Source organism: Nothobranchius furzeri, chromosome 12 (assembly GCF_043380555.1).
Source record: "Nothobranchius furzeri strain GRZ-AD chromosome 12, NfurGRZ-RIMD1, whole genome shotgun sequence".
Classification (NCBI taxonomy): domain Eukaryota; kingdom Metazoa; phylum Chordata; class Actinopteri; order Cyprinodontiformes; family Nothobranchiidae; genus Nothobranchius; species Nothobranchius furzeri.
In genome coordinates, this window is record NC_091752.1 from 16,559,195 (window position 1) to 16,576,346 (window position 17,152).

General features: G+C 41.8%; 1 protein-coding gene across 3 annotated transcripts; it reads left to right on the forward strand.

Moving 5' to 3' along the window:
- Nucleotides 1-4,553: 4,553 nt before the first annotated feature.
- On the forward strand, nucleotides 4,554-16,489 carry ston1 (stonin 1). 3 transcript variants are annotated; one of them, XM_070541928.1, is made up of 5 exons: nucleotides 4,554-4,742; nucleotides 8,893-9,063; nucleotides 13,257-15,172; nucleotides 15,249-15,451; nucleotides 15,536-16,489. In XM_070541928.1, the coding sequence occupies exons 3-5, from the start codon at nucleotides 13,327-13,329 to the stop codon at nucleotides 15,599-15,601; spliced, it is 2,115 nt and encodes a 704-aa protein (XP_070398029.1). In that variant the 5' UTR covers nucleotides 4,554-4,742; nucleotides 8,893-9,063; nucleotides 13,257-13,326; the 3' UTR covers nucleotides 15,602-16,489. The 3 variants fall into 3 exon arrangements, with proteins under 3 accessions (XP_070398029.1, XP_070398028.1, XP_070398030.1); XM_070541929.1 differs by lacking the exon at nucleotides 4,554-4,742 and adding an exon at nucleotides 4,759-5,128; XM_070541927.1 differs by lacking the exon at nucleotides 8,893-9,063.
- Nucleotides 16,490-17,152: the final 663 nt, after the last annotated feature.

Sequence of the window (17,152 nt, forward strand, 5' to 3'; positions counted from 1 at the left end):
TTAGAGAGGAGAAAGCCTGTTAAATATTTTATGTTTTGAAGCACTCTCAGTTCACAGCTCCTGTGGTCAAAGATGCTTAGGTATTAATAAGTGCCACTTATTGTGCAGAGAATTGCTGAAAACCAACACATTTAGGGTTTTATGATCTAAATTATACAAGCAGTAAGAAATACTGGCCTCTGTCTTAATTTTAGAATATATTCGACACTTGGAGGTGGAGATGATGTTTGAGCTATGTAATGCTCAAAATGATGATTTAAAGAAAAATCTTTGGCAAATAAGCAAATGGTGTGGACATGTTGGATTTGTTAAATAGGCTTACTCATTTAAATTTTATATTTGAACAATAAAATTGACAAGAAATTCAAGATTAATATCTGGAAATGTCAAACATTAGAGACAAATACTACGCATCAACCATGTACTGTCTTTTTTAACTATTGATTTTTTTAATACCAACACAAAATATGCATTGCAGCACCTTGTTTGGCAACCCACAATAGTGCTCTCTAACGGCTGGTAGATGTAAACATAAACCCAGTGTCGTGCCTCTAAATATTTGATTATTTTTTAATTAAAATGAAATACTATACATTCATTCTGCACAACTCTAAACGCCCCGTGGAAGTATTTTGTTTATTTGGCTATTTATGAAATTTTCCACATTCAACTTTTAATCTCAATTTTTTTTTCTCAGAGTTCTGACATTTTTTTTCTCCAAAGTCAAAATACTTTATAGGTAAATTTACAAAACCAAAACATATGACAAACTGTTTCCGGTCGCTCTTGACAGAAAGAGCATTGAACATTAATATCTGCTAAGGATTTGGACAGAAACTGTCTGGCAGGGTAGAATCTGTGAATCAATTTAAAGGAAATTTCTTTTACCTTGTTTGTTAGCAAGTACATACTTTTGTGTTAGTGACCAAACTTTTTCCCAATCAATCTCTGTTACAAAATTGGACCAATAGGACACAGCTGGTGGTACAGAAACCATTGCAATCTGAAAAAGAGACCTTATTTTGGCGTTAATTGTCTTAATTGGGAGCTTAAGTCACTTCCACATCATGGGTCCCCGGAAGAACGAAAAAATGAAGGCAAGTCACTATTTTCTAATTCCTCTTGTTTTGTGCCATGGATTTCACACATGATGTCCGTGAATTTTAAAGAAACAATTTGATACCAAGAGCGCGCTTATTTTCAAACATGGGGAAATGCTATTTTAGGTTTTGTGTGAAAATAACTCCAGGACTACAAATGTGCTTCACGAAAGGGACGTCATCAAACCAGACATAGAGGAAACTGAGGGAAAAGGGATAGAAGTTCAGCAAACTTCCCACAGGAGGAAAGAACCACCATAAATCTGGCCATTTGGTAAGTAGCAGCTACGCTAGGGGAGAGGAGATTATCCACCCATCCATCCATTTTCTGAACCCGCTTGTCCTCGTAGGGTCGCGGCGGGGGGGGGGGGGGGGGGGGGGGGTGGCTGGCTGGTGCCTATCTCAAGCGGTCAACGGACAATCTCAGGCGGGATACACCCTGGGACATAGTTGGCCTGGCCTGCCAGACTCGTCCTGTTTAATTCTGCACAGAGAAAGAGTCTGGTACCACACATGTTGTACTCAAGTAAACTGTGGTACGAATCTTTTGAAATATTAGACATTTGTATTGATTTTATTTAAAAATTATTCATTATTCTAACAGTGCCATTATAATTTCAGAGAATGAGGAAAGCAGCCTAGTGAACTAGACCAAATTCTTGCTTTGCAAAGTTAAGTAAAGCAAGTAAGTTAAATAATACATTTATTTAGTCTGGCTTGCCAGGCTAGAAAGCAGCAGCAGCAGTGAGGCAAATGAGATGAGGGAAAGTGAGGGGGTACATGAGATGGTATCAGGAGAGAGGGACATCAGGAAGTCATGAGGAGCCGGCGTCAGGGCCAGGAGGAGAAAGGAACAGGCTCTGCAACCAGGGAACCCAGCTGGAAAACCTAAGGGAGCAAATAGAAAGTCAAACAGAACACGTTATTGGAAGGAGCACTTAAAACACGGACAAAAATTCATTCAGTCCAGCGAAAGAAAGTTTACAACATGGAAAAAAATAGGCAATATTTTTACTAAAGATGAATTGAAGGCAATTGGCACGAAAAACACAAGAGGCATTAAATGGAGTAAACAGACAATCAAAAAGGCCGTACAACTCCGTGTTTCAGTGGCTTCAACAGGCTGCAGGTTTCTTCAGGACATGAGTATCCCTCTGCCTGATGTGAGAACCCTGCAAAGACAAATGCAGCCCGTTAAACTGGAACCAGGTGTGTTAGGAGAGGTTTCTGACATGCTCAGTTTGAAGGTTAAAAATCTGACAGAGATGGAAAGAGAGTGTGTGCTTACTGTGGATGAGATAGCAATCACTCCAGGCGTGCATCACTCCATCACAGACCCAACTGGAATTTGCCTCCACCGTTGTTTCTGGTCAGCTCTCCGCTCAGCCACTATGAAAACATGAAGATGGACACACAACACAGTTTAACCTTTAATGGTTACATAAGATTTTTGTTTTAGTAACTCTTTGACATTTATTTATTAATAGTTATGTTATTGTTAATTCTTCTTTCTTGTCATTCCTTAATAACAAAATTGCAAATGCTAATATTATAAAGCAAGTGGAAATGAGCAGTTTTATTGAAAATGTCTAATTTTTTTAAGTTATTGTGTTCGACTACTGTTCTTGAAATATGGTAATTCTGTTCTTATTACTTGAGTACACAAAACAGAACAACATATCTTCTTACGTTCATAATCCTGTTTGTCTCATGCTTCAGCAGTTTGTTGTAGTCAGCGTTATTAACTGAAAAATATTAAATAATTACTTGTCTTCACAATCACATTTTCTTTATTATTGGTCTCTCCATCTTCTGATGCATGTTCGTGTTGATACAGCAACCAGCAACGTATTGTACAAAAATCCCAAATAAAACTAATAATGTAAAAAGTTTATAACCTATTTCAAACTATGGGGAATATTTTTAAAACGTAAAATCAAACAAACTGAAATAAACCCATTTACAGCTCGTCAAGCTTGTCTAAACCCCTCCCGCTCACAATCAACAAGCTGCACACAGTTAGCTCATTAAAGGTTATCTAGCTAAAACTGGCAACATAAAATATCATTGTTGGCTTACTTTGGTATGAAGCGGTTAGCTAACGTTTCCCAATGCAAAAAAATGATGACACGTTCTCGGGGGAACACAATAATATCTCAGGGGAACGCAATATTAACTCGGGGAAACGCACTATTGTAAGTGCGCCCCAGGGCAGCTGTGGCTACATTGTAGCTCATCACCATCAGTGTGTGAACGTGTCAATGGATGACTGATACACTGTAGTGTAAAGCGCTTTGGAGTCCTTACTCTGAGAGGCACTATACAAGTGCGGGTCATTATCTCGGGGAATGCGATATTATCTTGAGGGAACGCAATATTAGCTTGAGGGAACACAGTTATCTCTGGGGAATGCAATATTAACTCAGGGAAACGCAGTATTGTCAGTGCGCCCCTTTCTCTGTGCAGAATTAAACAGAGGAGGAGTCTGGCTGGCCAGGCTAGGACAGAGTGCCAGTCCATCACAGAGCAACACAGAGACACACAGGACAATCATGCACACACACACTCGCACCTAAGGACGATTTATACAGACCAATCAATCAATCAATCAATCAATCAATCAATCAATCAATCAATCAAAGCTTTATTTATAAAGCGCCTTCCGCAACCCTGTCAGGAAAAGCGCTGAATCAACCTAACAGTCATGTTTTTGGACTGTGGGAAGAAGTCGGAGTACCCTGAGAGAACCCACGCATGCACAGAAAGAACATGCAAACTCCATGCAGAAAGAACCCAGTACTTTCTTGCTGCAAGGCAACAGCTCTAACCACTGCACTACTGCAGCCCGAGAGAAGATTATGTGGTGCTGTCACATGCGGCATGCCGATTTCTGGTGTGTGTAGTAATGCTAATTATAAACTTTTACAAGCTAATAAATCTCAAAGAACGTGACTGGCGTGGTCAAAACACCCATCATTACTTTTCATTTAAATTGCAGTACAAAATATGTGTGATCGGTGCATAAGGCAAAGCAGATTAGAAAATAGCTCTTTTAGCCCCGTTGACTTGCATTAATTTTTTCATTCTTCCGGGGACCCATGAGCCGACCAGAAAGGAAGGAGACTTACAGGAAGGAAATAGATTTTGCTTTTGGTTCTACTAAACGGACACGAGGGGATGCTAAAACCAAGCTAAAACGGCATAGTCTCCCTTAAAAAGTTACAGTAAAACAACGTTTTTGGCTAAATTATTGTATTTTGACACGAAAGAGACAAAAATCTAAAGTAGCACGGTAGATGATAAAAAAATATGACATGTTGCAGAAAACAGTCATTTAAATCGTTTTAACGTTGCAGGATTTGTTTTTTGTGCTTACTTTCAGTTTGTTTGAACAGGTGCGTTGCCAAATGTCCCATGGCTTTGAACGCACCGTCGCTTTGTTCTGTGCTGCCGTGTGCCGTTGGAGGACAGTCTGTAAACTCGGGAGTGGGAAGAGCTCCGCCGTGGAAAAAAAGAAAAAGAAAAACCCTCCCAGGATTTACGCTCTGCCATTTTGAGCCGAAACGGGACTGACGGCGGAGTTCAGACGTGTCCATCAAGCTGCAGCCATGACCTGAATTAAAGAGACGCCAGCGGGAGTTTGTGAGTATTTCCAGGATTCGGTTTGAAGTTTTCCAGAGAGCCGTGGTAGTTGGGGTGGTCAGCCAACGGCCCAACACGGTGTTGCTGTTTTTGTTGACGTCGTTGAGTCGGTGTGCTGTCAGTGTTTGGCGCAAAGTGGAGCAGAAAGGATTAAAAAGTTGTGACAACTTCACTTCCGAGTGAGAACTATCAGAACCAGAGTGGTGCTGGCAGCGGGCCTCTGGTGTCCGGGACATGGGCCTCTGTTGTGGGTGACAGGCAGCGTGTTTCTCCCGTGGGACCAGATAAGTGTTCACCGGTCATGTGTTTGTTTGCCTGGGACTTACTGACCTGCTGCTGCGTGGAGCTACAACACCAGTCCTATGAATAACTTTATGTGTAAATATGTGAGTTTTCTAATCAGACGCTTCAGCTGGAAACCTACCAAAATACTTTTTAAACAAAAAACAGTTTTGTAAATTCAAAGGTAACGTTACAAGTAAAAACAAAGAAAAACTGCTGAGTGTTTCAGTTTTTTTAAATGAAAACATTTATTTCTTGTTTTGTGCCTCAGAGCCAAGAAAAGCTATCATTTAGCAACCAAAAAGCCAAAAGTAACGTCTAGAATGAGCATAATTATTGCCTAGAAGTTAAAATTAGATGTTTCCCCTTTCTCATCAGTAGTTCCAGCTTTTCAATTAGTTTTTCTCATTTGCTTTTTAGTTAGTTCATGCCTAAGTTGCCCGAATGAATTGAAAAATGAACCATTCAGCAAAAATGAATAAAAAAAATAAAAAAAAACGCACACAACGGATTCATTCCAGTTTTCTTTATCAGTCAGGCTTAGTGTGGGGCCACCAGGTGTGTTATATTAATGACCTCTATAAACTCGTGAAAATGTTTCATACACACATGTGCAAACCTGACAAATACATATGTGCAAATGTAACATTTACACATACACAAACTTATATACACACATTAGGGCTGGGCAATAAATCGAGAATTTATCGTTATAGAAATTTCTGATTCTTATCGAGAAAAAATTTCCCATGCCAATAAAATTGATAATAAAAATGAGAAGGTGTGTAGGTTGGCAACGTTCATGTCTCTTTAAAAGCTGTACCACATTGAGTCACGAAAAAATGGGACTCAGTAATACATGTAACAGCCCCATCTAGTGGACGACTTTTGTTTCTGCGCATACCTGTAGTTATCGTCCTTTTATCGTTATCGAGGTGAAATCCTCAACATATCATGATATTGATTTTAGGCCATAGCGCCCAGCCCTAACACACATGGGAATTTTCACATGTATACACATGGATCTCTGACACATATGTGAATTACTTTCATGTAAGACATGTGAACACGTAAAATCTTCTTGTGCATGTTTGACAAAAAAAAAACCTTATACAAATATGTGAATTCCTCTCAAACACACATGTGAAAACGTCTAATAGAAACATAAAAAAACCTCATGGTTTGTGCTTGTGGGGATGAGACTTTTTCCACTTATGAGATTTTTTTCCATGTGGATCTATGAGAATTCTCATTTCACATGTGCATGAGAGGGTTTCTTTTCACTTGAGTTTTTTTCTCACATATGTATGAGATTTTCATTTCACGTGTGTTAATTAGATGTTTTCCAATTTGTGTTTATTAGATGTTTTCACATGTGCTATTGGAGACTTTCACATGTGTATGAGAGGTTTTCTTTTCACATATGATGTCCCTGGTGGCCCCTCGTACGTCTCTGTCTCTGAACTAATCTCCACTACAGCAGGAGGAAATCCTGACTTTAAAATCCAGAGCGGACCCTAACATCGGATGAGTGAGCAGACAAAAGCAGCATCACTCAAACTCGTTGTGACTAGAGGAAGTGATGCCACTGGAACTGTGTCAGCACATTTTAGCTCTGCTCAAGGTCATAATATCGCTTCAGCCACAGCACAAGTACATTTTGGTTTAATATGTCATAGCCCCCCCCCAAAAAAACTGTCTGATCAATCACGTGTGTGCAGGAAACTTCCAGAGGATTATACAGGAACGTATCTCCTGCCACCAGGAAGCATCTGTGTTTTTGACGTGCAGCTTTGAACACATCCCAGGTTAACGAGTCTAACTGGCCCATTTCAGACCAGACTGTCAGCTCTGCTAAGCCCTCCAGCTTTTAATACATTTACGAAATGTAGTTTTCACTCTGACCCCCTGACCTGCAGGCTTATTTTGTTTCTCAGACAAGTCAGAATTCTTGACCCTCTGGCGTCGTGCATGTTTGAAATGTGATAAATTGACATTAAGATAATATTTGCTGCAAGTTCACGCAAACGAAGCTTTGTGGCATTTCCTGTGAGACGTCGCTTGTCCCTGGGGAATGTGTGGAATGTACTTTTGTCCTCCGTGGATTTCAGCAGCGTCTCATTTCGCCCGTAAGAATTCCCAGGGTGAGCGAGCAGTCTTGAAACGTCAGCTAGCCCCCACCCCCCATCACAGCTGCCGGCTCCAGTAAGCCAGAGAGGATGGATACACTTGTGTTGTGAAACGTCGGCGTGCCTTTACCAACATCCTCTCATTAGAGTGATTTTCTTCAGCTTTTGACTGAACAGAAGTTTATCCGTTTCCCCGAATCGGAGCGCCCCCCCCCCCCACCCCCCTTGTGTTTGTTTACTCTAAAAGTAACTTTCCACTGGATGTGTCCTCTTTGCAAGTCTCTGCTGCGAGCTTGAGAAGGAGGGGGGCTGTAATTGAGGCTTTCGGTTTCCCTTTTTTCACGGGGAGATGAAGCTTCAGCACTTTGTAAATGGCTTCTCTCTCTGTGGCCTCGGAGCTTGATGTTACTGCCAGCTCATCAAAGCCAAGCCTGTGATTGAGTAGCAGGGAAATTAACTGCAAGACTGCGTAAGGATTGCAGCATGTTTACTTTATAACTGCTGTCAAATTTGCCCCATGATTAAATTCACACATTAAATCTGTTTCACAAGGACGTCATTCATCTTAAAGCGGTGGCGTAGACATTAAAGCAGCTTTGTCTCTTTTTCCAAACTTCTTGCTTTACCAGCTGCTGCGCCTCATTATATCTTATTCTCTCAGCTGACTTGAAGCTGCTTAATGAGGTTTGATCTTTGCTGCAATTTGCAGTTTGTATTTTGCAATGGCTAACCTTCCTCGCACGCCTTTCTGAGCACGCAACTGCACCATGAAATATTTAGACTATGCTTGTTTTATCAAGTCTTTTGAACACACACCATCCATACCCTCAAAACCTTTAAACTTCCACAAATCTAAACTTTTTGCTTTATTCTAACAGGAGTTTGAAATGCTTGTTTGCTCCAAGTGGGGAATGAGCGCTAAAAAAGCATCTTGTCCTTTGTAAAATGGTCCAATTAATTTGTTTGATTTCCTATTAAACCCATCTGATTTCTCTCTTAACCCATTGCCTTCAAATTACAGTAACACTAAATAATTTTTAACTTTAAGCTAGAGCAGGGGTGGGCAATTATTTTTTCCACGGGGCCACATGAGAAACAGAAAATATTGTGGAGGGCCAGGCCAAAAGGCTGAAGTTAATTATGCATAATATTAATGGTATTTCTTTATAAAAAGCAGTAAATACCATCGTTTTTTCAAGCTGGTAAGAGTAGACTATATGTTATAAATGAGCAAAAAGGAAAAAGTGAGGTTGGCTTACAAAAATGTGATTTATTCAAATTTCCCAAGGCAATGGTAAACAAAGTGTGCGCATTTGGATTTTGTTAAACATTTGTGACTTATATTAGTTAACAGTTTCAGTCACATTCACTCCAAAACACATTCTGAGTTTCAAATATTGTTGGAAAGAGGTTCTTAGCATTCTACAGACACACAGTATTGTCTGTAAAATAAAATCACTGAACTGTGATCTTGAGAAAGAGGTTTCAAAAAAGTGTCCCATTTCACTGCTAGTTGCCTACATTTGTGGTCCAAACACCTTATTTCGTGTTTTAAGCGATTTTTTTTCTTATTCATTGAGAGAAATCTAGTCTCTGCTGGGCTTTAACGAGTGCATCAGTCAGGTTGAATGTCTGAGGTGGAGATGCGAAGCACAGCTGACTAATGATCATCAGTGAGAGAGGATCTATACCTGGATTTTGTAAACTTCATCACTGAAAATGTTTGTTCACAAATGTAGGTAGAGCCGAAGAGAACCACCATCTTCTGAGCATGTCTCCTCAGCTTTGGAAAGTTCTCCTCCTTAAGAGAAGAGTAGAAATCCAGCAGAGATCCTGACTTCAGTACTGCATCAGACTGCAGGTCAATGAGTTCCAGCTGCACATCACTGGATGCATTATCCACACTGCAGGTAAAGGGAGAGGAAATCATGTGCATTTCATCCTCGATTGTTCTGAGATCTTCAAAACGCCTTGAAAACTCACCATGTAATGCTCCTAACATGGATGAGTACCTGCTGAGGTGATCAGCTGATGGTGTGACTTCCTTCAGGGTTTGCATGTGAGTGAGAGTGTTGCTCTCCAGTTGACTTGAAAGAAACTGCAGCTTTCTCATGAAGGCCTTCACGAGGCTGTGCATTTCATGAACAAAAAGGCCCTTGCCTTGCAGTCTAGTGTTCGGTTCATTCATCAGTGCAGTCACATCAACAGCAAATGCAAAATCTGCCATCCAATCCACATCTGAGAGCTCTGGAATGTCTTTGCCTTTCCTCTTGCAAAACTCTCGAATCTCTGTTTTCAAGTCCCAAACCCTCTTCAGCACTTTCCCCAGGCTGAGCCATCTGACAGCTGTGTGGAGTCCTCCAAAAGAGCCACAAACTGTCTGTCTGTGTGCCGCCCGCCCGATGTGTTGGACAAAGTTGAAATTTTGCCACACCCACACCTAGCGTTCTTCTGATATACAAATATTAAATTCATATTGTATGCGTACTTAAAACTTGAAACAAAGTTCATAGAAAGGCTGCAATCACACTCCAAAAACCAGTAAAAAATCTTACATTCTTCATCATCACAGTGAGACTCAACAGGTGTAGAAGACAGTCCCGCCCCCCGTGGTGTCAACAGGTGCCTGTCGACAGGCTGCAGATATTGTCTCACTGCATCTGGACACGACGATTCAAAAATAAAATTAATTGGTTAACGTTATGAGATACTGTATTGTGTATGTAAACAGCTAGCGAGGGTCCGTCCGTGGACCGTGCGTGGCAGGAGAGGCAGTTAGCTACAATGGTAACGCAAAAAGTTCCTTTGCAAAATTTATAAAGTCTACATACCTCTGCTTTGGGCCCGTTTTTTTTCTTCCTCCTTCCTTCGCTTTCGGAATGCTGATCCCGATGGCTTAGGTGCTCTTTTCATCGTAAAAGATATCAAAAGTTTAAACGCGACGACAACAGGATGTCCTTCTGCAGTGCTACCCACGCACGTGATCTACGGCACCCTTAACGGTCAAATGCATCGGAGCGGTGGCCCAAGCGGGAGCTCGTCATGCAGCCAGATCATTAGAATTTAAATATTGATGTTTTAATTTCATGTCATTTCAAAGGGGAATTTTGAGTATGTAGAGAGTGCATTTCATATAACAAACAAATGTAACAAACTTTTTTTTTTTTTTTTTTTTTTTGCGCCCTATCCATCAGATGGCGCCCCAGGCGGCCGCCTGTGTCGCCTGTCAGCAAAGCCGGCCCTGACCATGCACTCTTTGACAAACTCTCCCTCCGAAAACGGCTTGCTGTTTTTAGCTATTTTGTGGGATATCACAAAGCTGGTCCTGGTTGCTGCATCCCTGGATGTGTGAAGCTTAGTAAAAAGCCTTGCTGCTTTTGCAACTTTGCTAGCAAAGCTTCGGATGTCCGTGCCCTCTCAGCATCAGACAAGTTCTTGGATTTTTCCGAGTGTTTCTTGTCGTAATGCCGACTCAAATTGTAGTCCCTAAACACGGCAGTCTCCTCCCCGCAAACCAAACACACGGCTTTACCTCCGACTTCAGTAAAAACAATACTTAGCAGTCCAATTTTTGTTGAAAATCCTGCATTCGGCATCTTTCTTTTTTTTTGCATGAGCGGACATTTCTGGGGGCTACAATCACCATGTCAACCGCGGACACTTGTTGCTATACGTATTGCGTCATTGTGCACGTAAAAAACAACTTCAAAATAAAAGCAATGCAGCCTTAGCCCATGCATGAGGTAAAATGAGAAAATACATTTATTTTGTAATTTCCAATTAACCTTACGCGGGCCGGTCAAAGTCAACCAAAGGGCCGTATGTGGCCCGCGGGCCGTAAAATGCCCAGGTTTGAGCTAGAGCTTTCACATTGATCTCAGTGACTGGTGAGTTAGAAACTTGACCAGTGTCATGTTTGACACCATTCTGCAGCCCTCTACTGGCCAGATTCTGCACTTGATAGTTTAGTGGAGCAGAAAGGTGCACAGGGGCTCTTTACCTGAGTTTTTATTTTCATGCTGAAGGTGAACATGTTCTTCAGCCCCATCACCTGCATTAGCTGCTGGACGGAAATGGACGGGAAAATGATCGGGTCAGAAAAGACCAGTCTCTCTTCGCCATGCGGAAAATGAGCATCTATAGACTCACCCAACTTGGGTCACGACTGGGGACGGCTGTTGTTGATTTAGGGTCCAGGAGAGCCAGAGCATGTCTTGGCTTGTAGAAGCTAACTGTTAGCATTAGCAACTCCACAACATGGCAGAACAGATTCAGGCTTATTTTTGGAGATGAAACATGAACGTTGTTATTTTCCCCAAAAATGAAGAGTGAATGAAGGCAGCAGCAGAGTCATATTGCTGTTGGCCAATCAGGGATGAGATGCTTGCATATCATGAATATTTATGAGTAAGACTCATAATCTCGTCGTTTTCCTGCCACCTAGTCCTCCCAAGCCAGAGCTTTTTTTCTACTGAAGACAACTTGTAAAGCATTCATTCATTCATACTAGAGACCACAGTAACTTTATTTAAGAGTGAGTGAATTAGAAATTTAGACATTCTTCAGGATTCTCTGGTAGAAGAGATTTGATTGTTCTGTTAGTTACAGCAAGTGATCCTGAAGCACCAAAGCAACCCCGACCATCACACTACCACCACCATGTTTGCCCTTTGGTGGGATGTTTTTCTTAGTGTTAGTTTTCTACAAGATAATACGAGAGACGCACTCCCTCAAAAAGCTCCGCTGTCTTGGGATTCATGATGGCAGGTGTTTGCGGTCCTTTAGTTTGTTGAGGTTTTGCCTCAAATCGCTCCTTTAGATGGTATTTTAAAATTTTTATTGTCTTGACCTTGAACAGTTGAGACCATGAAGAGCATTCTGTGCTTTTCTGGGTTCTTATACTCTCGAGTTGAAGAGGATTTAAATCTGGTTGTCCATTGACTTTCATAAGATTTCATTCACCAGAGAAGGTTTTTTTCCCTCATACCTAAAAGACGATAGGACCTATAAGTAGGGATGGGTACTTTTTGACATTTGAATCGATACTGTACCTATTCCCGGTACCTACGAATCGATACCAGTACTTAACAGTACCAATTTTTGATACTTTTGAGTGTTTAATAATTATTTAAATTACTTTTTAAATTACATATATATTGTTTTTCCAATATATAACCATATTTGATAAATATCATGATACAACTGTTTGTATTTTTTCATCGTAGTGTTGTATAAAATTCTTCATTATGAAAACCTTTAACAACAACTGTTTCTAAATTATGCAAAAACAAACCCAGCTCCATGGACTCCTAATCCTCTTCTATGCCCTCTGGAATTACTCTAATGAGGAGACCATATATTATAAACTACAAATTAAACTAAAGCAAACGTCGATGCCGTACAACAGTTTGTATTATAATATCGTGGTGTTCCAAAAACTAAACCCAGCTTCATGTACTCCTTTTCCTCTCCTTTCTCCTCTGGACAAACTTTATGATGGTGGGTCCTTGTAGTTTTATAAACTACAAATTACACTGAAGCAAACATCTTTGCTATGAACTAAATTTACTGTGTATCTTCGTTCCTTTTGCCGTTCATTTTCAAACTGAATTTCCGAGGAGAAAGTGAACGCACCATTAGCTATGTATAACCAAAACTAAACTGTCAAGCTAACGTTATCTTAAACAGTTTATTTAGCTGCTGGAGCAGATTAAGATGCCTCATCCTCAGATCTTTATCGCTGGTTTCATCATCACCCAGTAGCCCATCGCATTTGGTGATGGGCCCAAACTTCAGAACGCTTCCTCTCTTTGTTTACAGCTCGCCCACATTGACTGACGACGTTACGCTCTTGCGCATGGCACAAGTACCGAAACAAGGCACCGTTTCATATGACATGAATTGGTACTCAGTTGGTACTATGGAATTCGGTCGGTGCCTTAAAAAGTACCAAATTTGGTGTTCATCCCTACCTATAAGACCTACGGGGTAACCTACACAATCTCTGGAAATATGCTTATGTACTCTGTCTTATCTGCAGTTAATTGTGGTTAGAATCTCAAATGAAATGCACGTATCTGTGTTCTTTTGTGTTTCCCAACAGGGCAGCAGGGTCTTTCAACTGAAGACCTGGTTAGCCAGGAGCTTTTTTTATTTTTTTTACAACTTCAACCATGTGTTCCACTAATCCTTCTAACTGGGTCACTTTTGATGAAGATAGCACGCCACTCCAATCTCCTCCAAAGCCTCTGCAGTCGCCAGATCTTCTCAAAACTTCGGTACCACGTCCCAATGGTTTGAAGCTGGTACTTCCTCCAATTAAAGACACTTCTTGGAGCTTCAATTGTTCCCTGGAATCCCCTCAAAACCACTCGAGTTTGAGTAGAAAATCTTCTGCACCCTTTTGCACTTCTGTGAGCAGAGCTCCTAGTAGCGTGTCCTCATTTCACACCAAATCCAGCCAAAGCAATACTTTTTCACGGAGTTTCTCTAGCCCGTCGGGCATCACTGTTCCCGCTCCTGCGCCAGAAATCCCAAGTCACAGCTCGGATGGGCCGAGCCTTTTCCCCTCTTTCCAGAAGAACTCAGGACATTATAATCCTTTTTGGGACAATTCCAGAGACGGCACAGATTTGTGTGACTCCTCTTCGGACTCCGACACAGACACCAGTCTTCCGCGTTTCTTCATTCGTACCAAAGACGGCAGTGAGCCTCCACGAGATCAACTCCAGAACTCATTTTCTTTTGTTAGCAACAAGCTGCAAGATCTACGGACAGGGACGGATGAAGACGTAGATGCACAGAAAGGCGATGGGAGGCGGCTGAGCTACAGATGGGAGTTGTTGGGTGAAGGTTCAACTCAGTTTGTTCCTCGGGGGCTGTTTCGCAGCCAGAAGAGAGATGGCTGGCCTATCCTGCTCAGGATTCCTGAAAAAAAGAACCGCATGTCTTCTCGACAGTGGGGGCCCATCTATCTCCGCCTATTGCCTGGAGGCGTGCTGCAGATGTACTTCGAGAAAGGCCTGGAGAAGCCATTCAAAGAGTTCCAGCTCCTTCCTCAGTGCAGGCTCTCACATCTCAAAGTGGAAAGCTACAGCGAGCCTCGAAAGGTCCTTACGGTCAAGGTGGAACACTTCTCCTACACAGAAAAGAAACGTTACCATCCAAAGCAGGAGGTGACTCACGACGCAGAGGTGGAACAGCTGCTCAAGTTTGGATCAACAGTCCACAGCGACATGGAGGACCTGGTCGTATCAATAGAGGAAGAGCTCTTCAAACTGAGCGTGCCCCACCAGCAGAGGCGGAACTACGAGGAGCAGGAGCTGTCGTTGCAGATCACCGATCACATCTGGATTCTGATGGACACATCAGGAGGAGTCAAAGAGCGAGCAGCCATTACCCAGATCCACTGTCTTGCTTTCCTGAGTGGACAGGGTGACTGTTTTCTTGCCCTGAATGATCTTGGACTGCTGCAGTTCGACTCTAGCTACGGGTTTGACAAGGCCAGTGAAGTCTGGATGGAGATCGCCGACTGCCATTTTCACCAATGTGTGAACGAGGCTGAATTTCAGAGGTCCCGACTCATAAAGTTCTCACCTCCTGATGCGTGCAGGGCAGAGCTGATGCGGTACAAAACGACATTCTTGGGTTGCACTGAAATTCCCTTCTCGGTCAAAGCTGTGGTCACTGTTCAAGGGGCCTATGTGGAGCTGCAGGTCTTCCTCAGCATGTCATCCACCTTCCTGTCGTCCATTAGGGTTTCTGACATCCACTACCCGCTGTGTGAGAACGTAGTGATCCGTGTGCCGGCGCCAGGCAACTGGGTCAAAGTAACACAGACGGTGGCCTTACTGCGACAGAGGTCACTGAAGTCCAGAATGAACAGAAATGCCTGCCTGGGCTCCATCACCAGTGCTGACTCGCAGCCTGTTATGCAGGTCTCGATCGGGTCTGTCAAGTACGAGAACGTTTATTCAGCTGTTGTGTGGAAGATCGACAGACTACCTGCAAAGAATACAGGTGAGCATTAGCCTTTTACACGTAAATGCCGTGTTTGTCGGTGCACCTTCTAGAAATCAGACTTCTTTTTCTGCAGCTGTGAATCATCCTCATTCATTTTCCTGCAAACTGGAGCTGGGGTCGGATCAGGAGATCCCCAGCGACTGGTACCCTTTCGTTACAATGGAATGTGAAATCATGGGCGCCGTTGTGTCTCAGACCCGCGTCAAGTCCCTCGGCACGGTGAACGACATCCAGCCGCAGAAACACGTGACCAGCTGGACTCGCTACCATTGTCAGGTGAGTCGCCTCTTCCAATTCTAACATCCCTGAACCTGATTTAGTTAAACTCACCCAAATCTGTAATCTGTATTCCTGTTTTAGGTGGAAGTGGAGAAGAAATGGATTGAAACGGAGTCACAGAGACAGTCTGCTTGTATGACACAGTGATGATAAGAAGCTGCTAAACACGGGCATCATTCCTTTGGTTTTAATGTTTTTCAGGATCTACTTTGGGTGGAAAAACAATAATGAAAGTTGGAGTAATGAGGAGCTTTGTGCTTTCATTCCCTGTCTGATTAATCTCAGCAAACATAACCTGGTAGTTTTTCATAGAGGTTAACAAATGTTGCATCCTAACGCCAAGACTGAATCTAATTTACATTTAATAAGCAGTTTAATAGTCTTTTTGCCTAGCACTTTACCTTCAGTGTATCTATGCATTGTATGATTCCAGTTTAAACTACTGTGTATATAAAATCTTGCATTTGTATCATCTGCACTGCCCTCCAGAGTGATTAAATTCACACCAAATGAGAAGAACTAAGATAATAATCGAGATAAGCTAATTAGTAACTGATTTTTAGGCCTTCTTTTTTCCTAATAAAGATTAAAATCATGCTGTCTTAACAGATTTAGGTATTTACATTTGATCTACCTGTTCTAGTATTAATACTGTAACTCCATCTGTCTTTATGTATCTGGAATAAAAAGATGCATTTAAAGATTTAAAGAACAACTGAAACTGCATAAAACCTTAAGTCTTTACTGTGCAACAGTATGGACATTAGTATGAACACTCAGTGATGTAAAGTGATATTTTTATAACTCCTCTTGAACCGACCTTTGACCTAAGACCAAGGCGGTGTTCTGGAGGATTGCATTTTTTATTTAAGCAAATGAAATCTTTATTGTGAGGTATTTCTGCTTGTTGGGTTGTAGAAATGTTTGGGGTTGGAAATGAACAAATAAAAGGGTGACGGGGCTCGGGGTAACCGAACAAGGTACCTGGCTTAAGCTGGATGTTATTTACATCCAATAAAAATATATAAACCTAAATGACTGGTTTTTGTTACCCTGTGTGAGTGTATCATCATCCAGCAGTGACACACTGCCTGAACAAATTATGCATCATTTTAAGGAATGATCTTCAGAAGTGGTGCATGTGGTAAGTTAAGGTGTAATATGTAAGGACGACATCCTGTGGTCAAATTTGGTTACTGCAGCCTTTTCTGAGCAAAAGGAAATGACTATCACTGTTTAGTGAGGTTCATGGCTGTTGCTAGATACAGATCAGTGCCAGAAGATTCTTTAGGATGAGTGTAGACTAGTCATACGCAGTGAGATAAGTAGATGAATTCATTAGCATATCTGGTGTTGGCATTCTTGGGTATTTTGTGGTGGTGAGCACTTATTACACTTATTAAGGTAATTGCTTCTGGTGTTGGAGGACATGTGATTGTTTGCCGTCTTGCTGTTAGCCACAGACTTGTACGTAGACTGGAGCTGGTGTAGCAGCGGGCTGCCATCTTGGATGGATTCTCATTTGCCTCCAGTGCATTTATTTATACTGAGGAAGGCGTTCACCCAACAAAAACACATGGTTTTCCACAAAATCAGAAAAAAGAAATCTGTTTCAATTTCAACTTCCTTCCAACACGATTGAGAGATTACTCTTGGGAATATTTCACTGTAGAATTCTTACACATTGCTCCTTGAAGT